This window comes from Lagopus muta, chromosome 18, assembly GCF_023343835.1.
Source record: "Lagopus muta isolate bLagMut1 chromosome 18, bLagMut1 primary, whole genome shotgun sequence".
Classification (NCBI taxonomy): Eukaryota; Metazoa; Chordata; class Aves; order Galliformes; family Phasianidae; genus Lagopus; species Lagopus muta.
Window position 1 is genome coordinate 3,414,621 of NC_064450.1, and position 22,300 is coordinate 3,436,920.

Sequence of the window (22,300 nt, forward strand, 5' to 3'; positions counted from 1 at the left end):
TCCAAGGGTGCTTTCCCTCTAACTGTTAAAAGGTCGTTTCTCAATTTTGATTTTCTTCATCTGACTATTCACATGTCTTTGGCAAATAATACAAAATACCAATTATATTTACTTGTTCATTGCATTTCATGAAAGCTTGTCTAAACACCACCTACTGACCTGCTTTTTACACATTAACTCCCTGTCTTTGGCATCACAGCTTTGCTGAGAATACCACGGAATTCTGTTAGTGCAGCTCAAACATCAAGAGCTCAAGGAATTCATATTTGCTGAAGTTCTTGGTTCTTAGTAAACTATTCCAGTGAATACCTGGAATCACCACTGCAAATAACCAAACTGCCTTGTACTCAGTGTGTACTTGCAGAACAAACTCGTTGGAAAACACTTCATGTGACTCTTGGCTCAACTCTGATTAAAGAAAAAATGTGCATTTAGTCTGACAGTAACTCCCTTTGCTTTACTTGTGCTGAAATGAAGCAGAAGCAGACAGAACACTGACCTGTAAGTACTATACTTCAGTAAGAGAACTGATGACAGAGACGGAATAAAAAGGATACAAAACAAATAATTCACTCCATTAGTAGGATTTTACTGAAATAAATGCATGTAATGAAGAGTTTTGGGCTTCCTTGTATCAATTTCCAGAAGTGTAATTTATGAGAAAATACTGCAGCACCAGGTAACGTATAAAAGTGAAACTGTTGAAACAAACTACATATATCTGCAAACCAATCCAAAATTGAATGTATCTGTAAATCACAACACAGGCAGAATAATAAGAATTGTGAAGAGGTACCACTGCTCACACAGACTGCTGAGTCTGAGATGGGAAAGACAGCATGCAGACAGAACCACCTCAAAATCAGAGAAAGCTCGTTAATTTTAGCGCCCAGCTTTTGTACAGGTTGAATAAAAACAAGAAAGAAGTAACAGTCCAAAAAGCCAGTGTGTTTAACCACAGAACACAAAGAGTTGGAAGAGACCCATTAAAGATCATTGAGTCCAACTCCTATCAACAAGAGAAGATGGGCTGTCATCACTGGAACATCCCTACAGCGACCACAGAGCCAATAAAAAGCTCTCAGGCAATCTCCAATGAAAAGAAAACATGAGCTCTTACCAAGAGAGAGAACAATCTCACACAAGGCTGTAATCAAACTTTTTTAGTACAAATTATGTTTTCAGTACGACTACAAAATACAAGAGAAAGCACAAGAAAAGATTCAGCACTGGCCACTGTGAGGTTTTAGCACAGCCAGAGCAGCAGAACAGCCCGACACAACACTCACCAGCATTGCCCTGCCCTTGTATTGCAGTGGTGATGGGTACTATGTGCGTTCCGTTTTGCGTTACAGTTTTTATTGGTAGCTGGTGTTGACCTAGAGGTGCCTGTTGCACTATAGTGACTGTCTGTAAAGGTGTAGTCTGAGATGTCTGAATGATACGACTAGCAGCTCCGATTGTAGCATGGCTAATAGCAGGTATAGGCTCCACTTTCACTGAAAAACAGATGAGAAAGCATCAGTGAAAAACAAGAAAGCATTAAAAACAACAATTCACATTTACTATGTCAGCCCTCAGTGAAGATGCATACTGTTATGTTCTGAGCTCCGAGCTATGTGAGAAATTACGATGCAAATCCTCAGTTTTAGCATGGAAATCATTTTTGAATAATAACCAACCAGAGCAACCAACCCACAGGTTCTCACCTTTTACTTCCTTGTGGTCTCCATTCTCTTGAGGTTCTACCTTGGGCTGGGTTACCATTGCAGCTTGCGTGACTACTGCCTGTCCAGCTACAGTGTAAGTGTTTGCTGGTGCTAATCCAGTCACATTTGTGACAGACACAGCTGGTATCTGGTGAACAACATGAACTGTCTGAACTACAGGCTGCTGGGATGTTGATGTTGTCACAGGAGTTGCAACAGTGTAGGTGACGGGTTTAATAGTTTGTGGTAGCTGCCGTTGTACAGTAATTAAAACTGGTTGGCTAGATAGAGGTGATCCTAGCAAGGAAGAGAGAAAAATCAGGCTGCTGAATTATATCATTTAAACCAGTCGTTCTATTAAACTTACTGCTAAAGCCTGAGAGGATTAATGACCTCCTTCACTCATCCCTGACAAAAGCAGACATCGATTACAGCACAACTCCTCCAAGCCACATATTCCAGGTAAGCGCCTCGTTAGCTCAGTTAGAGCTGCTGATTTGGGCAGGAGCTCCACCCCCCACCACAGCCCTGCAGCTACCACAGCTATGTTTGATCTTCATTCAGTGAAACTCCTTCCACAGACGGGAACTAACATGTGCTTCAGTGCTGCATGGAAGCTTTCCACACAGGAACAACTCCCAGCTTCCCAGCCCCTGCTGAGGGCTGCTGGCTTTGTCACAGAACATTTATTGCTACTTTCACAGGAATATCACTGAGAAGATGGATGGCAAAGTGCATCAGCTAAGGTAATCAAACAATCCTTATTCCATTTCACCTTCCCCTCTTTTTTGGTGTTTTTTTTTTGTTTGTTTGTTTTGTTTTTATTTTTTAAGGAGAATTTGTGCCTTGTCTCCTTAGCCTTATAATTCTGTTCTATGTCCAGCATCAAACAGATGGAATGACCACAGATGCATGCAGGACATCTGCTTCTTTCCATAGCCTACACTTAGGTTGGTTGTTTTTTGTTTGTTTGTTTGTTTTTTCCTCTAACCCAGAAAGAGCACATTTCCAAACATAGCAAAAGCCATTACAAGGCAGCATGGCTCAATTCAGCACAGAAGTACAAATCTCTGCTTACTATTAAAGCAATCAAGGGTTCTGGAACCCAGAGATAACATCACCTGTGGGTCTGCAAAGAGTATTTACCTGGAACATGTGTGTATTATTCAGTGTTTGTTATATATTTTAAGACATTAAACATTTACTCTTTGTTGTTTCTTTTTGTTTCTATGCAAAGCCCTGGTAACACAGACATGCCAACCCTCTCCCACCTCCAACCCCACACGCTTCTTTCAGGATCCTCACCTGGGGCACTCTGTGCAAATCGTGCTTCTTGTATTACCGCTAATTTTGGCTGGATAGCACTAGGCTCAGGTTCCATTGGGACTGGAGATCCTTCCCTGGACAGACTCTCGGGGGTCTGGACTCCACTGGAGTGTGCAGACAGCACTCCAGAGTGATTAGGAGAGGCTGGGGCACTTCTGTATTCAAAAACGAAAGCAGCAGCTGACGTGTTTTAACTTCTGAACTGCGAAAGACAGCGACCTTCCTCTACAGAGACTGTAACACACACTGCCCACAGGAGGGCACTTGTGCCTTCTGGCAAGTACAGTTACAACCCAGAGCAGTTTTGAAAAAGCTTCTGTTAAACAAGAACAGAATTTAAAAGCAAACTTCAGGTGCAGTTAATGGAATGGAAGCGGCTGGATGCCTTCCTAGGGAGACTCCCTACAACCATCTGTGAAATATAAACATTTCTTTTGGTGGAGAAGGATGTAAATGTATTGGACTAAAGGGCAACTCAAAAAAATGCACACCACCAAGAAGGTCATAACTTTACAAAGGGAATCATTAAAAGCCATGTATTTCCCCATCACAAATTCTGCTTGGACATTATCAAATTAAAACGCACACTTGTAATTTCTAAGCTCAAAATAATGGTAGCTGGTATTTGGTTATTTTCTTTGTAAACTGTTTTAGAATTCTGTAGATGGCAGTTAGAAATTAAAACTGTAATTCTGTAAAGAAAAAAACAACACAACAAAGGTACAGCAAGGCTTGCTTACGTTAACATCTGACAGTTAGGCATACAGAGTCAGTTCTTTAACACAAGCAATAAAAACAAACCTAGCGTATGGGGCAGCCTCCTAGCAAAGTTTATCATACAGAATTCAAACACTGAGCCTGGATTTAATTAAATTACTGAACTTGTGACTGTATCCAAAACTATCAAGTCTGTATCAGCCTGAAGATTAAACAACAGCCATAGTCTTTTTGTTCATCTGTTTTTCCTTACCTAGAAGAGAGTGGTCCCAGAGGGGTTCTAAAGCAAGGTACTCCCCTAGGCCGCCTTTTCCTAAAAGCCTGCTCTATTAATTTGCTTTCAGAGGCAGGGTCTATCCTCCAGAATGAGCCTTTGCCTGGTTCTTCCTGGGAACGTGGTACTTTGATGAAATAACGATTCAGAGAGAGATTGTGACGTATTGAATTCTATGGAACATAAAAAAATATGTAGAATTCATATAACTTTTTCAAGTCAGAATGTGGCCTACTGCAGCAATGTGTACTACAGGAAACTCGGGGTTCAGTTTCTTTAATTCCATACTTCAACAGGAGTCACACACTGCCAACGCAGCGCCATGAACCTCAAAGGACTCTGGCATTTTCCAAATCTTTCCCAACAATTAAAAACCAATATGTTAATGTGATACATGGTGACTTTCACAGTTAGAACACTACAAGTATTTGACCATAATGCAGTGCAAAAAAAACAAAAAAATAGCAGCCCTCATGTCCTCATAATACCACCCTTCCCCAGGTGTCAAGGAAAATATCAGACTGTACTATGAGGGCCAGAAAAGAATGTGCTGATACTGATCTTACACGATTACACTTTGTTGCTGTTCCAAATACAGAAGGAAAAGGTTAAATTTCACAAGCTCCAAATACTGAGATTGTTGGGAGTTCACCCACAGTCCAGCCTGCCTCAGCAGAGCAGCCAAGGACTCAGCATGTCCTGCAGGACAACAAATGGCAGTAGGTCCTCACACAGCTCCTCGGTGAGATCCCTGTTACTCCAGCCTGGTTTGCACGCTACCTCATCCTCACGTGGCTGTTTGTGCTGCAACTCACACAACTTTGATCAAAGAGATGCAGAGAACTGCTAATGCTCCAAAGTGTCTGTATCTACCTCTGCTTGCCTTTGTGCACATCCTTTTTTTCTTCTTCCTTTCCCCAATATAAATCCCAAATCTTTCTAAATATTGTCACTGAATAACAAGAAAGTAAGTACAAGAATAAGTACTGAAAAACTTGTGAGAGAACAGAGGGGGGGGGAATGGAGAAAAAGCTTTACATTAATAAAAGCTCCTCAAAATTTCCAAGACTAAATGTAAATCCAGCTGAAGTGTCAGCATTCGGGACCCTGGGAATAAGTTTGGAACACCTAAAAAAAAAATTGATGATAACCATGCATGGTTTCTTAAATACGAACTGATGAAACCAGAAAATCTTTTCCTCAGCCAAAAATTGAAAAAGAACTGAAAAGATGCCAAGAACATGTTTATAAATTGTATTTATTTCTCCATATGCTGGAACAAAAAAGTAGATCCAAAAGCACCTGCTAAAATAAGATCACAAAGAGGAGTCCTCAACAAAATGAGTTTTATGTAATAGGGGATATAAATACTGCAGTGCTGCTAATTAAGGGATGGGATCTGGACGTTATTTGCATGCATGTACTGTCTGGTTTGAATAATATTCAAATATAGCCTCAAATATTACTTAAGGCATCAATCAGATAAGTCACCTTACCTATCATCTAATACCTGATAATTAAAAGCTAGCAGAGCTGTTACACATGAGCTGCCCCTGTCAGTGCTCCTGCACTGTTTATGTGACCAGTTACTTAACAGCATCTCATTTCCAGCTGCTTTTTTAATTTGTTTTTCAGTAGAAATAGGTGCTAACTATTTATTCTGGAACACATCTGCTTTGCTGTGTCCATCACCTTGGTTCAGTCAAGTATTTTTGTCCTAAGCCAGAATTCTGTGTGTTACACTGTATGTGTGTGTGTGTGACTACATGAGGCTCGCTCACATAAGGAAGCGTTATATGCACAGATAATGATTCCAAATCAGGAAGCAAAAAGCACGCCAACGTTCTGTAAGCAGAACCCTATTGCTAAAACATATCTGTCAGTATTTCTGCAACCAGAATTCTGCACTGATCACTTGAGAAAGGGAAAAAAAAATCTTACAGGTCCTTCCCAGTCACAATAAGAGTGAAGTCCTTTACTAGCCAAAGCATTACAAAATCCTTGTAGAAGTGCCATTCCCCATTAACCTTGCAATTCTCCTATGAGTGATTCAACTTTCATATAGGCTCAATGACAAATCAGCACGTAATTCATATTTGAAATCTGTTCCTCTACTGAGAAGGTGTGTACTCTCTGGTCTCCTGTAAGCACAGCAAGCACATACACTTCCTCACTTTTACCCTCCTTCAGTCTCCCCCGATTTTATTTCCCTGCACAGAAGTTCAGAGCATGCCTCTGCTGTACATCATGACTGTGCTAAGAGCAGCACTGTGAAAATGATCCTTCATGACGGACAGTGCAGCCTGAATGCCACATATACAAACTTGCCAGTCCTGCTAATTGTGCTCTTCAGTCCTTCACTGACACTAAAAACAGCAGCAAAGGCATTGAACCCTTATGTGTATCTGGAAAGACCGTGCCAGACTGATTCATATTCCGTTAGTCATCCTGGCAAATGCTGAGGCTAGTCTCTTGGAAAGTGAAAAGAAAGCAGAAATTAATTCTACAGGGTTTGGTCTAACTCAGAACAGAAACAACCCATTCACAAATGGAATACTGCAGAAGTGCATCAGGCACACAGTGCAGGGGAACAACAGTTATACATACTCACTCCTTCACTGTATTGTATGGTCAAGATCCCAAATGCCCAAATGAACCTGAACCCAGAACATTAGGTATCCTAATTCTATCCCAATATGACAACATGCATGTTTATGCTGTGTGAAGTTACAGAACAGAACTGCATCCCCAGACACTAACATGTACTTAAATCCACAGCTCTAGCTACATTTTTCTTCCCCAGTAGTCTGTATGTGTCACTGCCAGAGCTTTAGAGAATACTACTCCATAAATAGAGCAATGCTTCAAACATAAAATAATGTTAATTGCCTACTTTGTTGGAGATTCAATCAGAAAAAGATACATTTTAACCAACACTGATTTGAGAAGTTGTATTTACAGAGGGCCATTAGGCTCGCCAACTGACTTAGGACCAAGTATGCAGAGAGCACTACTCTCAACTAAGAGAACCTTCTAGAAATCAAGCTTACCTGCCAGCCCTTGTCTGCTGTCCTGTAGTATGGATAATTTTTAGTTATGTGCGTATAGATTCCATTTAGTGTAAGCTGCTTATCAGGTGCCATTGTAATTGCTTGTACTATTAACTGTGCATAGGAGTAAGGTGGCTTGGAGTCGTCCTGCAGAGGAAAAAAGAAAATTCTGCATCAATAAAAATGTAAAAACTTTATGAACTGAGTTGCAAAGCAATTAATGCCTTAAGCACTTCTGGACAACCAGAATAATCAAACAGAAAAACTAAGACAATTTTGCTCTTCTGTTTTGCAAATTGTAAACTAACACTAAAAAAAAAAAAAAGAGAAACAAATGCCACTAAAGAATGCCTACAAAGATACACACATACACACAGACCTCTTTGAAGATGAGGGGGAATGGGAGCATCAGAATAAACATCGTGTCTCATCACAAAGAACTCACAATTATTTTGAAGTTTGAAATGCTGGGCTATGATTTAATGCATAAAAGGTGGCTGACAAAATTTCAGAAGTATTGCATTCACTGCAAACATAACGTATGGGTTTTATTTCAAACAGTGCTTACCTTTGGGCTGTCTCCACCCGATGCCTCCTTGTCATTTTCTGACTGAGAATTGTCAGCCATTAAATGTAGGTCAGATGGTATCACACGACTCATTTTGTACCCTGAAGAGCCTGCACCACGGGGGCTAGATGGGCAGGAATTTGCAGCACTGTTGAGCATAAAAAGAAGATCCTACTATTTTGTTATACAGTATATCACCACATTATATTTAATCAAAAAGCTCTTATTGCAGAAAAGCCCACTATCAGTGCTTCTAGACCACAGTTAAGGGCCTGTCAGTATTTCCATTATAAAACCTATTTTCCAAGCCCTTCTAACTCATCCATGAGCATTAAAATCACTGCAGGAAGAAACCTGTCAGATGATGCTCAGGCTTTCCTCCTCAAAGGAAAAGGGATTAACTGATTTATTAGGTTGTACTGTATTTGGGTGAGATTTGCCTACACAGAAGTCCATTTTAACTACATAAGCAACCACACATTTTAAGACACTCATTTGAAACACGAAACACATCTTGCCTGAAATCTCTGCCATATGCTTGTATTTTGTCTACTCAGAAAGATCTTGTTCTGTGCAGTATTTCTGCACATGAGAAAATATAAAAAGCAGTGAGGCAAAAAAAAATAAATTGATTCTCATTAAAATCTAAAACATTATTTTAAACATTTGCAAGCGTGTTCATACACACACACATATATATATATATATATATATAAAAAAGTGATGAATGCTATGAACAGGAAGCATCAGCACTGACTTATCTGACTGCACTCTGTATTACATCAGCAGAGCAAATACTGTGCCAGAAAGTGAAAGCACCAATGAAAGGGAAGAAGTGATGCCCTCTGACTCCTCACGTTTTGCTACCCACCACAGAAAAGCAGAGCTAAAATTGGAGCACCTTTCCTAAGGGCTGCTCTCCTGCCCCGTGAGCCCACATGAACTACAGCAGCACAAAACTGGTTTTACTTCCACAATTTCATTTTGCCAACAGGAAAGACAAAGTCACTGAGTGATGTCTGTCTCCTCCAAATAAAACCAAAACTCTGGCAGCTCTCCATTGGGGCACACGCTTCTCAGCGACTGTAACTCATTTCAGCAGTCCCCAGCACTTCCAACATTCAACTAAAAACTACAATAGTAAAGAGGGTGCAGCCTTATCTGCAAAGGCAATCTGAGAAATCCAGCACAGCCACTTGTTACCTGCCAGCAATAAGCCATACAAGGGAGACTGGATTTCTGAAGCACTGCATGGAAGAATCCTTGATCAGAACCAAAATATCTGACTATTTTTATTATGCTTTTTCATATAGGTCACTGCTGTTCTGTGTTTTTACAGATCAACTGACAACATCCTTCCACTGAGCTCACTTCAGCATATATTGACAAAGCAACACATATGGGTACACACAAAGCAAGCTTACAAGTCCTGTCCAAAACAGGATGATTGGAAGAGAAACTGTCAAGCTCTGCTCTCAAAATAGACTCAAAACTGTCATCTTTTTTTTCTGTAATAAAGTGTGCTCAACAGGTGCACGAAAGCCCTGAAGAGAATTGCAAAATTCATAGTGAGGCAAAGACTGTGGTGATACACATGATATTATCTGCAGCATTTATGAGTTGCTCTATCATTTCATAAGCAAAAAATATTTTCCTTGAATTTTAATCAGAAGGCAAACCTGTTACACAGACAAGTCAAAATCTCTCTCTATTTCCACCATCTGTATAGATCTCATTAAACACTGCAACACTGAGATGAAGGTCTTGGCAAACAGGAAAGAAGTCGATTATCCTTCATTCAAATCTCATTAACAGTAGGTACATTTTTCAAAACCAATCATTCACAGTCCATCACCCAAGTGAGGCCCACAAGAAGCACGGAGCAAGTACATGGTTTGCAAAAGCAACTTTCAGGGACTTGAAATGAAGTTTTTGCTCCAGCACTTTCTATCTAAGCTAATTTTATCAGCTTATCAGGACAGCTGGTGTTTGTTTCATTATTTTGGTCCCAAACAAAGAGTCACACGGTGACAACAATTACCAAATCAAGCAGCACAACGAATAAAAAACCCAAATTAACCTCCCTTGCAGATGACCTCCCTACACTAAACTTCTCATGTTCTATTTCAGTTTATGTGCTTTGTTTACTTTCAGTAATGACTGGTCACTAAAAAATCATCTTTCAGAATTAAAAATCAGTCTATTTTCCACACTAATGATAACCAAAGACTATAAAAACACCACCAAAGTCGCTTGGAAAGAAAGTAAAACATGTGCTCCTTTCTTGTAAGAATGTTACACTCCAGAGCAAACTGCTACACGTCTAAGAAATCAGGTGTAAGTACTCAAGGCTGCTGATGTAACTGTTTTCACAGGTAGCAGAACTGAAGCTTCATCACAGAAGCAAAATACTGAAAGCATATTACAAAATGGTCTGAATTCTGTAACCATTCTCTTGCCCTGTATTCCATCTGCAGGGTTTAAATACCTGATAGTTCCTGTGGGAGAAGGGAGAGGGCTGATCAGGTGAGCCATGTTGTCTGGAATGTTTATCGTTAAGGGAGAGATCTGGGGTTGCACAGGCTTCACTGGGGACTCCGGGGCCTCCTGTTTTTCTCTCTTCTCATTGGACAGAGCAGTGAATGTTATCTTTATGTTTGTGCTGGGAAACCTGAAAGTACAGCTGAAAAATGAAAAACAAACACGTAAGTCACTTGTTTACACAGCATAAGAGTTTTTTTTGCATGATTTGCACATATCACCATATCTAAAAATACAAAGGTATGCTGCCTTGCACAATTACTTGCAACCACCTTCATTCTACTGATCACACGAAGATCAGTGTGACCAGAAACAGATCCACAAGTGAGCAAGTTCAGAATTTGGAAGGACATAAACAAAGGCACTTATTTGTAATGAAAGCACTTCATGTGTAGTCTCTGCATTTCCTGAGGTTCATCCTAACCTTGCAACTACCCCTAAAAAAGTATTATTTTGGTATTATTTTGAAGACAAATGCTATTTGCCAGATGTCAAACAACAGCTCCTGTAAAGGAGCAAGCAAGACAAGCAGAACTCACCAGGAGCATAAAGACAGGCAAATCTGAGCCTTAATCAGCTTCATGGACTGCTCCAGCTAAAAGACTGCTCCATTTTCTCTTCGTACACATATTGAATCCAACACCTGTCAGTCCTAAGGCCATCATCTGCAGAGTGCATGGCTGCTGCACTACCACTTTTAGGTATGTGTTGGTAAAGCTGAGTTTAAGAGCCAAGTTCAATAAATTTCCATTTACACAAATGACCAACTTCTGTACCCCTAAATTGAAAAACTGATTATAATCTGGCAGTAAATTAACAATGTGAGTTGTTGGAAAATGAAGTACAACTACCGCACACGTGAACGTTTTCCTTCTGTCCCATCTTTCCATGCAGGTATTCACAAGTTAACCCAGTTACACAGAACAGGTTATTTATAACTTCTCAGAACTAAACAGACTGAGTTAACAAGAAACTTCATTTTCTCTCAACAAAAGGATCTACAAAGGCTCCGTTCAAGGAACTTTGCCACCTCCTCTCTTTTAATTAAGCTGTCAGATTGCACTCAGCACTAAGCCCCCAACTGTATTTACACATCCCTCCCAAACCATGAATACAACTTTTAAATGCTGTATGACCTACAAACAAACCTTCACAATCGTTTTTTAAATGATTCTGTGTAGGTCTGGTTTTAAAAAGATAGAAACCAGCATACTGGAACAGGTCTGAGGGATGCAGCCATGAACACAAGCAGCACACTGTAAATAAATGGCATCACTGCTCTGAAGAGACTGTATTGAATGTCAAAATTCCATGAGAACTGGAAGGAAGGCTGAGCTGAACAGCAGCATTGGAAGCATCAATTCTCATACTCTTTGGGTTCTACTTCTTAAAGCATATTTATAAAGCAAAGAAAGCATCTGCCTTTTACTACACCTCTTGTGACGCACGCATCCATTGCAGAGATTCCTTTTTCCCCTGCAGTTTACATTCAAGCATCAGGAAAAGAAGCGAGCAGTGATGCTGACCTCCCTTTTCTCTCTGCCTCACTTCTCAGTATGGACTCTGTCCGGATTTAACAGACGACCTATTTCTGAAACACGCTCCATGTGCTAAATCAGGAACAGAATCCATGCCAAAAAAATGCAGATGCACTTCAGCAAAAAAGTTGAGTGAACCAAATTCTGCTTTTTTAGTATCTCCTGCTCACTACCATGCTTTCCCTCTCAGAAAGCATTTTCTGCCTGTACTGTTTTAGTAGCAATTGAGAGAGGTCTCAGCCGTTGTGCTAATAAAAATGAGATGCTGAGAAATACTGGTGACAAATGTCAATCGGATTTGGGAAAACAAAACCAGATCCAGGAGCTCTGACGAACCAAAGGTTAATCAGCAGTGCCATGCAAACGTGGAACTTACAGTCAGGAGCTGCAGTGAAACCCGTTACTGTGTAGTGTACAACACTTCTCACACTGAGCTTCACAGGGTGCTGCTCTTAAGGAAGACACAGAACACTCACAGATCACTGTTCTGCCTCATTATTGAAAGACTATTAGAAAGTATTATTGAAAGACTGCATCTGTCAATTGGTTCGTATTTTCAAGCATGGTTTTTAAATATAGATATGTTTTAATAGCTGGAACATAGCCCAAAAAGTGATCTAAGAAGTGTACATTGACTAACAGATTTTCTAAGCCATTTGCATCAACGCACACATGTTGCACTGACTTTCCAAATCAAAATAAGGTGCACTTTCTAAGGTGAGGAGAATCAAGTTGGTTTGGGCATTTGTTTTTTAATTATACAGCAAAGCAAAGGAAGCACACACAGAGACCTGCTCAAACACACAGTGCCTAAAGCAAGCTGAACTCAATTTTAATCGCTCTTTAAAAAGCAGACTACTTTCATGATGTGCTAGGATGGTTGCTATAGAAGAAACTGATCTATACATCCCACTTTTAAATGAATGAATGAATGAACGTAGCTGTATTGTAAAGTGTCACTCTACCCCTCATCTACTCAACTAACTCTCACTGTTCCTTCAGAGGATGATATCATTCAGAGTAGGAAACCAAATGGAGCCACAACTGGTCCAACAGATTCTTTAAAAACCAAACCCTATGAAAGATGTGTGTTCCAAGAGCCACGTGACGAAAAGCTCACATGGCAGGAATCAAAGTGATGAAAACAAAAGCACCAATGATTTGTCCAACTGATATGCCACGGATGTGCCATTGTTGTATCTCATATATTTCAAACAACTATTCATGGTAGCATATTTAAATATTTTCGTATGTTTATCACAAGAGTACTTACACTGTTTTCCTACAGAGCATCAGAAAGGAGGCCAGCCTGCCAGCCTATGATCCAGCAACCCGCAGTGCAGGCATCACACCTGCAATGCCACCAATGGTCCTAATCACTCTGCTTCAGAAGTTCATTCTGGCTTAACTACTGGAAAAGCTGAGATGGGAGAAAACAGATAAGCAGCCTCAAAACATTTCTAACTATTCGTGAGAAAACCATTCCTATCTCTACAGCTCCCAGCAAAACTGAGACCTACTGACCCTGGCATTACTTCTATTGAATGAGTTTAGCAACTCTGTACATTGCCAGGTGTCTTCTGAGGAGATGTTTTAAATTCCACTTTTGTCACATCTCTAATACTTTCTCCTCTTCCTTTAGAAATGCTGCCTGCACTGCAGGAAAAGGTTAATTATACACCTGCAATTCTAACTACATTCTAATAGCATCTGATTGGAAATAAGGAAATGTCCTATCTCATCTGTGGAGCCAAAACACAGAAGCAGGAATTCCATTTCCTCCCTGTATGCCAGTCCTGCAATGAAGCTCAGTGCCTCAGTACCTTTTGAATTATTTCACGTTAATTGCCTTTTAAAAGCCAGATAGAAGCTGTTCTCTTACAGTTCTGTTATCAGCACCTCCAGATCCTGCTTTCAAATAGACTGGGAGTTCAACACCAATAACTCCCTAAGCATGGTAGTTACGTCACGGCAATTCAAGTTTTTACACTGAAAATGCTACTGAACAGCAAGAACTTCAAGCATCTCCCTGTTTTTTAAACACACCCAAAAATTAAAAGATGAGAGGTTTCCAAATTCTTGTTAGTTCACTAACAGCCAAGGAAAGCTTCCCATTTCTACATTTAAAGTCGGTCAGCATCCCCAAGCCTGTGTCTTTGCTCATTTCTTATTTCAAATGCTTGAAGTGTCAAGCACAGGCAACAGGATAGCTCATTTCCAGGAGAAACTGAGGTAATCAACAACCCCTGTACCATCAAACAGCTTCTCTCCAACTTAGGTTTTCTCTGCCCATACAGCACACTAAGATGATGCTGTCATACCTCCTTATCCTGCCCTGTATTCATCAGTAAACAAAGGAAATGCAGAAATCACATTTCAACATACTTCTCCTTTCCATGGAAGGGAGATTCATAACTCACCCCTCCCTAATTCTTCTTGCCTATTTGTTTCTTATTTAAGACTCATCTCCTACCTGATTCCACTGCATCACTCCAGTAAAACCAATCTTCACCACCAACTGCTTTAGTTACACTCCTGGTAGAAGACGCACATGCTTTGAAGCTTAAGTCACCACTGAGATACTACAACACACAGTACCACGTGCACAATTGATTCCATCGCACTTCAGAAGGCAAAACCTGTTTTTTACATCATTCACATCAAACAGCAGAGAAACAAAATTTGGAAGAGACCTCTGAAGGCCTCTGGTTCGATACCTTATTCACAGGAAAGCTAACTTCTAAGTGACATCAGTTTTCTCTGGGTCTTGTTTCAAATTGTGAAGCCTGCCATGGCTGCAGTTGGGCAATTCACTCCAGAATGAGCCACAATAAGAGGGAATGGTTTCATAGAATCACAGCACAGCCTGGGTTGGAAGAGACATCAAGGTTTACCAAGTTCCAACCCCCCTGCCACAGGCACGTGGGCTCCTCCAGCCTCTCACCCACTTGTTCCCTGAGCACCTCAGCAGCCCTCCACTGCCCTCTTCAGTTGGTCTCTTCTGTTGGTGGTGGTTTTTGTACTGCAGGCCCAAAGCTGGGTACAGTCACTGCCCAGTACAAGGCTGGCCTTCACCATGACGACAAGGGCGCAGCTTGGAAACGCACACAACATCCTCCCCACCAGGACCCTCCAGTCAGCCATTCCCAGGCTTCACACAGCCCAGATGCAGGATTTTACATTTATGTTTCCTGAACTTCCCAAGGTCCCCCATCAGCCTTCAGTCCATCCATGTCCCTGTGAGTGCCAGCTCTGCCCTCCAGCTATTAACCGCTCCCCACAGTCTGGTGTTATCCACAAACTGCTATGGGTGCTGCCCCATATCCCAGGCCAGTGATGAATGACAGCACTGACCCCAATTCTACCAGGTTGCAAAGCTACGTAAGGGGACCACCAGCTCTGTGCAGTTCCAAGTTCCTTTTCTCCATTTGCTACTCCATTTATTACTGACATCACAACAGAGTAATAGGTAATTAAATATGAATTAAACTAGAACTAACAATTATTTTTAACAGATTTTTAAATAAGCAAGGCTTAAAAGATGAGTCTTTACACATGCAGCTATAGACACCATGAGGAAAAATAACACAAAAAGGGCAATCACAGATACATTCAGCCTGTAAAGCCTGTGTGCTGTGGCTCTGTACCTTGGGAAAAGGTGCATCCCTCTGGAGGAGAGCTGAACTCTCTGATCAAACCAACACATACAAAAGAGCGCTATAAGAAGAAACACAACTCCACCTCTTGGGGAAACCTGAAAGCAGCGACTTCTGCTAGCTTGGAAAGCAGCAATTCCATGACCAAGGAGAAAGCGGCTGTTTCACTTAGCCCATACTTTTCCAGAACAAACGATTACTTTTTGCAGTTTTCCTGTCTTCCAAATATTATACCAAAATTCTAACTGTCCAACCTCAAGCACACCAAATAAGCAGACATTCTGGAAGTGAATTAAGAGTCTGGTCTGTTAAACTAAACTGTAAATCATTACTGCAGTACTTCCAGAACTGAATTACCACCTATGCAAAATGTAAGTTATTATTACTAATATGTGCTATCAGAAACAGAGTTACACAACTTCTTGTAGTAAGGATTTCCTTGAGTACTGAAACACAAACAATGTGTTCGAGGTTTGTTTTACAAAGGATTTCCTCGAGTTCCTCAAAAGAGATTCCTGTCATTTTTCTTCCAAAATAAGAAAAGTGCTCAGAGTGCAGTTAATGGTGTAACAGGTACACTGAAAAGAGGTGATCCACTGTAATGCTCATCAGATTATAATTATTTTCATATTATCCTGAACAGAGGAAGCTTTTCCACTGGCTCATTGTTTATATGCAGAATCACTGAGGTTGGAAAGACCAACCAGACGGCCACGTCCTCCCACCACCCCACACCTGGGACCACTCCAGCTGCTTTCCATCCACATGAGGTGTGCCTTTCTGCTCCCATCGCAAATGCCACCTTTGCAACACTCTTCTAACCGGTCACAATAGAAAATAGCAGCGTCCTATTTTCCTCACTGACTTTCAGGGGAAAAGATCACTTCTCTAATGTGAAGCAGAGGAACATAAAGCACAAGTCCTCCACTGGCTTTTTAAAAGGGAAGTTTTTAAGGTGTTTCTGTGTGCAGCTGACCACACCCTGCACAGCAATGAGAAAAACTACTGCAGCAAGAACCCAGCATCACTTCCTAGAGCACGCTGTCTCAGTAGAGCTGCCTCCTCCTACAAACCTCCATGATTTAAACTAAGCCCTGATTGGGTTCATTTACCATAAATGTACCTGCAATTATGTGTGGTCATTACTAGGCAGGACACTTCTAGAGGTTACCCAAAAAAGCAACTTGTTTAACAAGTGGCAACTCTCTCCTCTGGGGAATGAATCACAGCCTCACGCGTGCTTCCCTTCATTCTCTGTGTCCTCTGCCATTGATTTCTGCTGACTAAAGATCAATAGCTGAAAAGCATGTCCTCCGCAAACAGAAAACATGAGGGCTCTGAAGCAATCTCAACCAGCAATGAGACGTTTTATTTTGAGCACTGATTTCCACAAACATTCAAGCACTTCTTTCAGGCACGCCATCATTGCCCACACAGTGCCATAAACCTGCATGAAAAACCACACTGAGGAAACTGTCACTGATCCTTCCATCCACTCAGATGGCTGAACATTCACAAGCTAAGACCCATGCCTCATCAGAAGCGACAAAATATTGCTGCAGACTCATGCTAACTTAAGCCCACCAACATTACAGTTTTATCAAATTCTAAGTGAAAGCTGGAAACATGATTAAATTGCTGACTCTCCAACAGGAGACCCAACTCACATACCTCCTCATTCATGTTCCAGCAACCGCATAAGAAGTCTGAATATTTTTTGGAAAGCCACTCCAGGAATGGTGTTAGCCCACTTTCAGAAGGGCCTGGAACAAGTCTGGCTGCAACAAAGCATCATCCTACAGCAGCAGAGTATCCACAATGACAGGAGAACATTCCTGAGCCACTGGCAGTGAATAGAGTAATGAGAAAACATTTCCTGGAAATGGCTTAATACTTCTCTCTCGCTTAGGAAGTTAACTTTGTGACAGATGATACAATTTTAATGGTATGTTCACAGCAATTTAAGAGTCGAGACTGAACAAATGCTGTACTTAAAGCTGGCCCTCCGCTCCCCTCCTGTGCTATAAAACCAGCCTTAATACAGCTGTTATTACAAATTGCAAATGTTCCTGCTTCAGCAGTCACACATTCCACTTCCTTTCCACACTAAATACACAAATAATGGAACCGATCAGTAGCAAAAGCACTTAGTTTATCCTACAGCCATGGAAGTATGCTATGATTAATAAATACAGATCTCAAAATCACAAATCTCCACCGTGTTCTGCTTTCTTCTTACACCGTAAAACACTTCAACCAGAGACAAGGGAAAAAAAAGAAAGCCAACAACCCAAACCCTCCAGAAATTCAATACAGTAGCCCTGCACAGGCTGCAGGAACCGAGAAAGAAATTGGCCTGCAGGCAAGAATGTAGGCAGCAGTTACTGTAGAAACCAAGCTCTTCACTGCTTTTCTCTGAGCAAAAGAAAGACACAAAAGAGCTGGAAAACAGCGATCGATGGGAAACAGCTTATAAAGCTGCTTGTCACATCTGCTGCAGGAAAACCAGACACTAATTCATTAAAACTGCTCATGTAATGCCTCTGGAATTTGAGGCTCCCCAGCCCTTGAATACAAAAGAAACTCCGCCTATGGAAACACTGCATTTTCGGGTTATTTAGCATTTCTGCACACAAAAGCCCTGTGCACAGTCAGGTTGTGTGGTCTCTATCCCTAAATTTCATTTTAAACTGTAAAAACAAAATAGATTTGTCCAGAAGACTGCGTGCCTCTATCTCTGCCAAATTTCAAATGGCTATTTTGAGTCCCAGCAGAGCATACATAACTCTATAATACAATAGCTTCCTGTTTAAAAAAAAAACACAGAAACAAAACACTGGCAACAGGAAAGTAAAAATCAATCCTCATTCCTTCTTCCTTCCAGATAGCTGCATTTAATAATGGTTTCCTATTACCAAATATGCAAGTTCAAACTTTCACCACAGCAGTAAATACCACTCCAGAATTTTTCACAAGATTTACCATCAGAGCTGAGCTGAGGCAAACAAACCAGAGGCAACCCTTGCTCTGCAGGCAGCTCAGACAGCTGCAGCACTGCCTGCCATCTCACCTCAGCTCTGGCTACTTCTGGACATGCTAAAGTTCACAGGGAAACACTGAAGTTATAATAATGTTGTTTGTTGCTAAATACAAACTATCAGCAGACCAGACAAAGCTGCTGAAAGCTCTACATCGAGCACTGGGCATTTTACCATTCTTTACAATTAAAACATTAAGGGAAAGTACAGTGAGCAAGTGCTGTCCTGATGTGTTTTGACGTAAGCATAATCATAAATAAAGCACTCATGACTCAGACATTTGTTACTGTAGCAACAAAAGACTTCATTTATTACCTCATCAGAGAGCTGCCTTGCATACTGCAGAATGATGCCAGAACTCTGACCAAAAGAAAAGCTGCTCAAGAGGCAACGCTGCACAGAAAGGACTTCCTGAATCCACTAAGCAAAGTTTGTTTTAGATGGGCTTTTCAAGATAGAGCTCTGCTTCCAAGAGCAGAACAGTCCTTTATTTCACCTAGAAATCCATGACTAACTCAAGCCATTCAAAAAGTGACAAAAACTGCTTCCTACCAACTGCAGTTCTGAGTACACAGTGCCGTTTAATCTCCTCCTTAAATCTGCCAGCTTGGGCAAAGAACAGAATTTTTTTCAGGCTCCTCTCAAAAGCTACAGGCATTAATTACACCTCACAGCCATGTGAAGACGTCTGAGAGCCGTCCCTCTCCCCGTTCCCTTTGGTGATGCTGGCAGGCTGGTTATCTCATTGGAAATCAATATGTTATATTGCATTCTGAGATCAGTTCTGAGCCATCTGCACTTCGCACAGTGTTTGCTCAAACCAGTTTTCAATTCTACTTTTATTTGCAATTCCTAAAACTCTGCCCGTGAAGGCACAGACCCTTTAGAAATGTTGTTTGCATGAACTGCATACACACACTTTCCCTAATCACTTGTGTAGGCACTCCAGAACAAATCAAGACTCCAAAAGAGCCTGAAGATCACAAAGCAATGAAACTATTTGATCTACAACAAGCAGATTGCTTTTGGAAAATATTCCTCAAGAAGCATTTCTCCTCAGCTATTCCTTTAAGATCATGCCAAGTTCTCAAACCGTGGGATGCTTTAAGGGGCAGCGAGAAAGTGCAGAAGGATAACATCCAGTAAGAATAACAGTCGTGATTTAAGGAGTCAGACAGTCACAAGTGGAAATCTGTCCAGGAATAAAAAGAACACGCTAAGCAAAAATCTGTGTCAGAACATATGTTAACTACTGCCACTGTGCTGATAAGCAGCACACAGCACAGAGAATGAAAGTGTAAAACACCCAAATGTGAAGGGGTTATTTTCTCCAAATGAAAACCTGGAGCTGTGCTAGTGACTTATAGCAAATGAAAAGGAACCAATACTTAATGGTGCACGTCCCACAGAAGGGAGAAATCTGAAATTGTTTGGAGAAATCAGGCCCGGGGATGTCTATCATTTATTGAATATAAAGGAAGACTAAGTGTAGACAGACAGACACACACGTGCAGTTGAGCAAAAATAAACCACCTCCCAACAACATCCAGTAATGAAAAACACAGGCCAAGACTGGCAGAGCAGAAGCACAAACCAGGCTCTCATGAATAAGCACTTATCTCAGGAGATGGATTCGTGGCATTCAGCAATGCAGCAGCTCAGCACTGTCACACAGGAAAGCTCTTGCCTGCCTTGCACCAGCTTTTCTCCAGGCACAACTCCTCTTGCTGGGCGCTCGTTGCTATCTGCAGGTAAGCTATTAATCCACTGGAAAGTGACCCTAGCCAAAACCTGCAAGCTTTCTGACGTTTTAGTAAATTCAACTGAGCTCACAGTCTGATTTTTCTTCAAAGGTAAAGAAGTCTGCCACAGCAGCTTCATGTGAAAGCTGTACTGTACTTACTACACGAGACCACAACATTTTATTACAAAATTGTTTCAACCATGCTCTTTGAGAAGTTCAAACTTCGACTGTCTGACAGCAAAAAATAAACTCCCAGTAACCACTGGTCATAAAGGGAAGTACAGAACTTGGTTAGCATGGTGCATGCTCCATGATTTTGATTTTCAACAGAACTGAAGATACATTTGCTTGGGACCTTTTAGCATCATCAACAATGTCAGTATTTGGACTGTAGACACTGTTAACACTATGGACTATTTCACTTAAGCACTTGTCATAGCAGTATTGCTACTGCTACAAAAACATACGTGACCTAGAAACTAGAGAAGGAATACAAGTTGCTGGAGTGGTAATAATTACACATAATCTTTTAGTGAAAGAAACAATGATTTCTATGTTCCCATATATACTACTTTCAAGGTTTCAGTCACAACTGAATAAACACATTGCTCTTCATTTCTGTAATACTTTTCATTACAAAACCATGGAGCACTACACAGAAATTAACATTATCACATTAGATCCAGAATTCTCCGTAGCCCTATGGCACACCCAAGTTCAGGGATGGTACCACTGTCACCAGGATTGCCTACGTAAGGAAACGCTACAGAACAGCCAGGGAAGGCAGGGAACCAGGGGAGGGAGAGAATCGTGGTGTTTGCACAGCAGACATGAAGCAAGCCATTTCAAAATGCATGGAGTCAATCTGAAAAGGAGAGGCACAGCTCCTGATAATAAGTGCTAGAAAAAGAGCACTGAAATTTCATCATCCCCTCTGTCTCCGCCCACGAAGCATTGTATCATTCTTCAAAAACAGATTAAACAGATTTGTGACTTGGCCAAGTCATTTTGGCAAGCGTGCAGCAGAGCTGGGAACAGAACATGTTTTTCCCCAGCACCCTACCCTTGTTGAAACCACTGGATCATCCCTTCATTTTAATTCTTCCTTCTCCTACAACTACTTGAAGAAGAAGAATCAGGTGACAAGCTCACAACTTTAAAACAGGGATTATTTACCTAAATAAGTCTGAGCCATTGCAGTTGGAGGTTGTTGCACACGAGTATCTGATTAAGAAACAAAAAAGGAAGTAGCTGTGAAGTCTACATGGCAAACACCAACATACACACACAGCAAATTATGCACACATAGCATGTCCTCTGGAACACAGCTAAGGGGGTTTTACTTTCACTAGGATGAACGCCACAAGAGTCTGACAATAAAGCTACACACTGTAATTAAAACTTATAGTTAAAGTCTTCAGTTTCTTCAGTACATAAGTTATACAAGATTTCATTTCTTCTGTATTTATTAGAAGACTTTTTTTCCCATTATCAAACAACAACAGGAAAAAACGCAGTATCTGCAGACATTAAAAAAAAAAATCAAATAAAATAAAGCAAAAGAAACCTTGAATACTGAAAAATATTGGGGGAAAAAGGACTCTTCGTTTCTGCTGCCCTTTCCCTAAGGCTTAGCAGTAATCAAGATTTCCTCACTCTTGATCATGACTAGTTTTCATGCTATTAAAATTGTGACTGATTTATGTTTGCACTTGAACCAGTGCAGAAGATCCTGCAGCAGTCCCAGCAATGCACAGCTGGAGATGCTGAGAAAAAAGCAGAACACAAAGCTTAAAAAGAGACCAGCAGAAGCCAGTAATCAAATACCTGTCTGAAGTTATTTCTGCACTGAAGTGCAAAATGAGGATCGTCAGTCATACCAACACTTTGGAAACTACCAACAATAGTACAAGCACATCTCCATTGCTTTTCCTGTCCATCTGCAGTGTCCACACTGAACATCATTTGCTTTCTTTTTTCCTCTTCTCAAGTGATCGATGCCACCTGTGAGCAGATCTTTCACCATGAACTTTTATGTCTAATCAGAGAGGTTGCATTCCCAAAAATCTCACAAAATGCACTGCAAGGTTGCAATGCTTTTACATGTACGTTTAAGTTCTGTTTACTGTTTCTCACCAA

At 40.9% G+C, this 22,300-nt stretch overlaps 1 protein-coding gene across 2 annotated transcripts in view; it reads right to left on the reverse strand.

Moving 5' to 3' along the window:
- Nucleotides 1–22,300, reverse strand: part of FOXK2 (forkhead box K2) — a 41,765-nt gene that overhangs the window by 3,016 nt on the left and 16,449 nt on the right. Inside the window, exons 1-8 of one of the 2 annotated variants that reach the window (XM_048965246.1) lie at nucleotides 12,997–16,431; nucleotides 10,133–10,327; nucleotides 7,645–7,792; nucleotides 7,077–7,223; nucleotides 4,006–4,199; nucleotides 3,015–3,190; nucleotides 1,710–2,006; nucleotides 1,290–1,499 (exon numbers count right to left, since the gene is read on the reverse strand). In XM_048965246.1, coding sequence (XP_048821203.1) covers nucleotides 1,290–1,499; nucleotides 1,710–2,006; nucleotides 3,015–3,190; nucleotides 4,006–4,199; nucleotides 7,077–7,223; nucleotides 7,645–7,792; nucleotides 10,133–10,327; nucleotides 12,997–13,016 — 1,387 coding nt within the window. In that variant the 5' untranslated portion in view covers nucleotides 13,017–16,431. Of the gene's footprint in view, nucleotides 1–1,289; nucleotides 1,500–1,709; nucleotides 2,007–3,014; nucleotides 3,191–4,005; nucleotides 4,200–7,076; nucleotides 7,224–7,644; nucleotides 7,793–10,132; nucleotides 10,328–12,996; nucleotides 16,432–22,300 lie in introns of those variants that run through there. The other variant, XM_048965245.1, reaches the window with a different exon arrangement.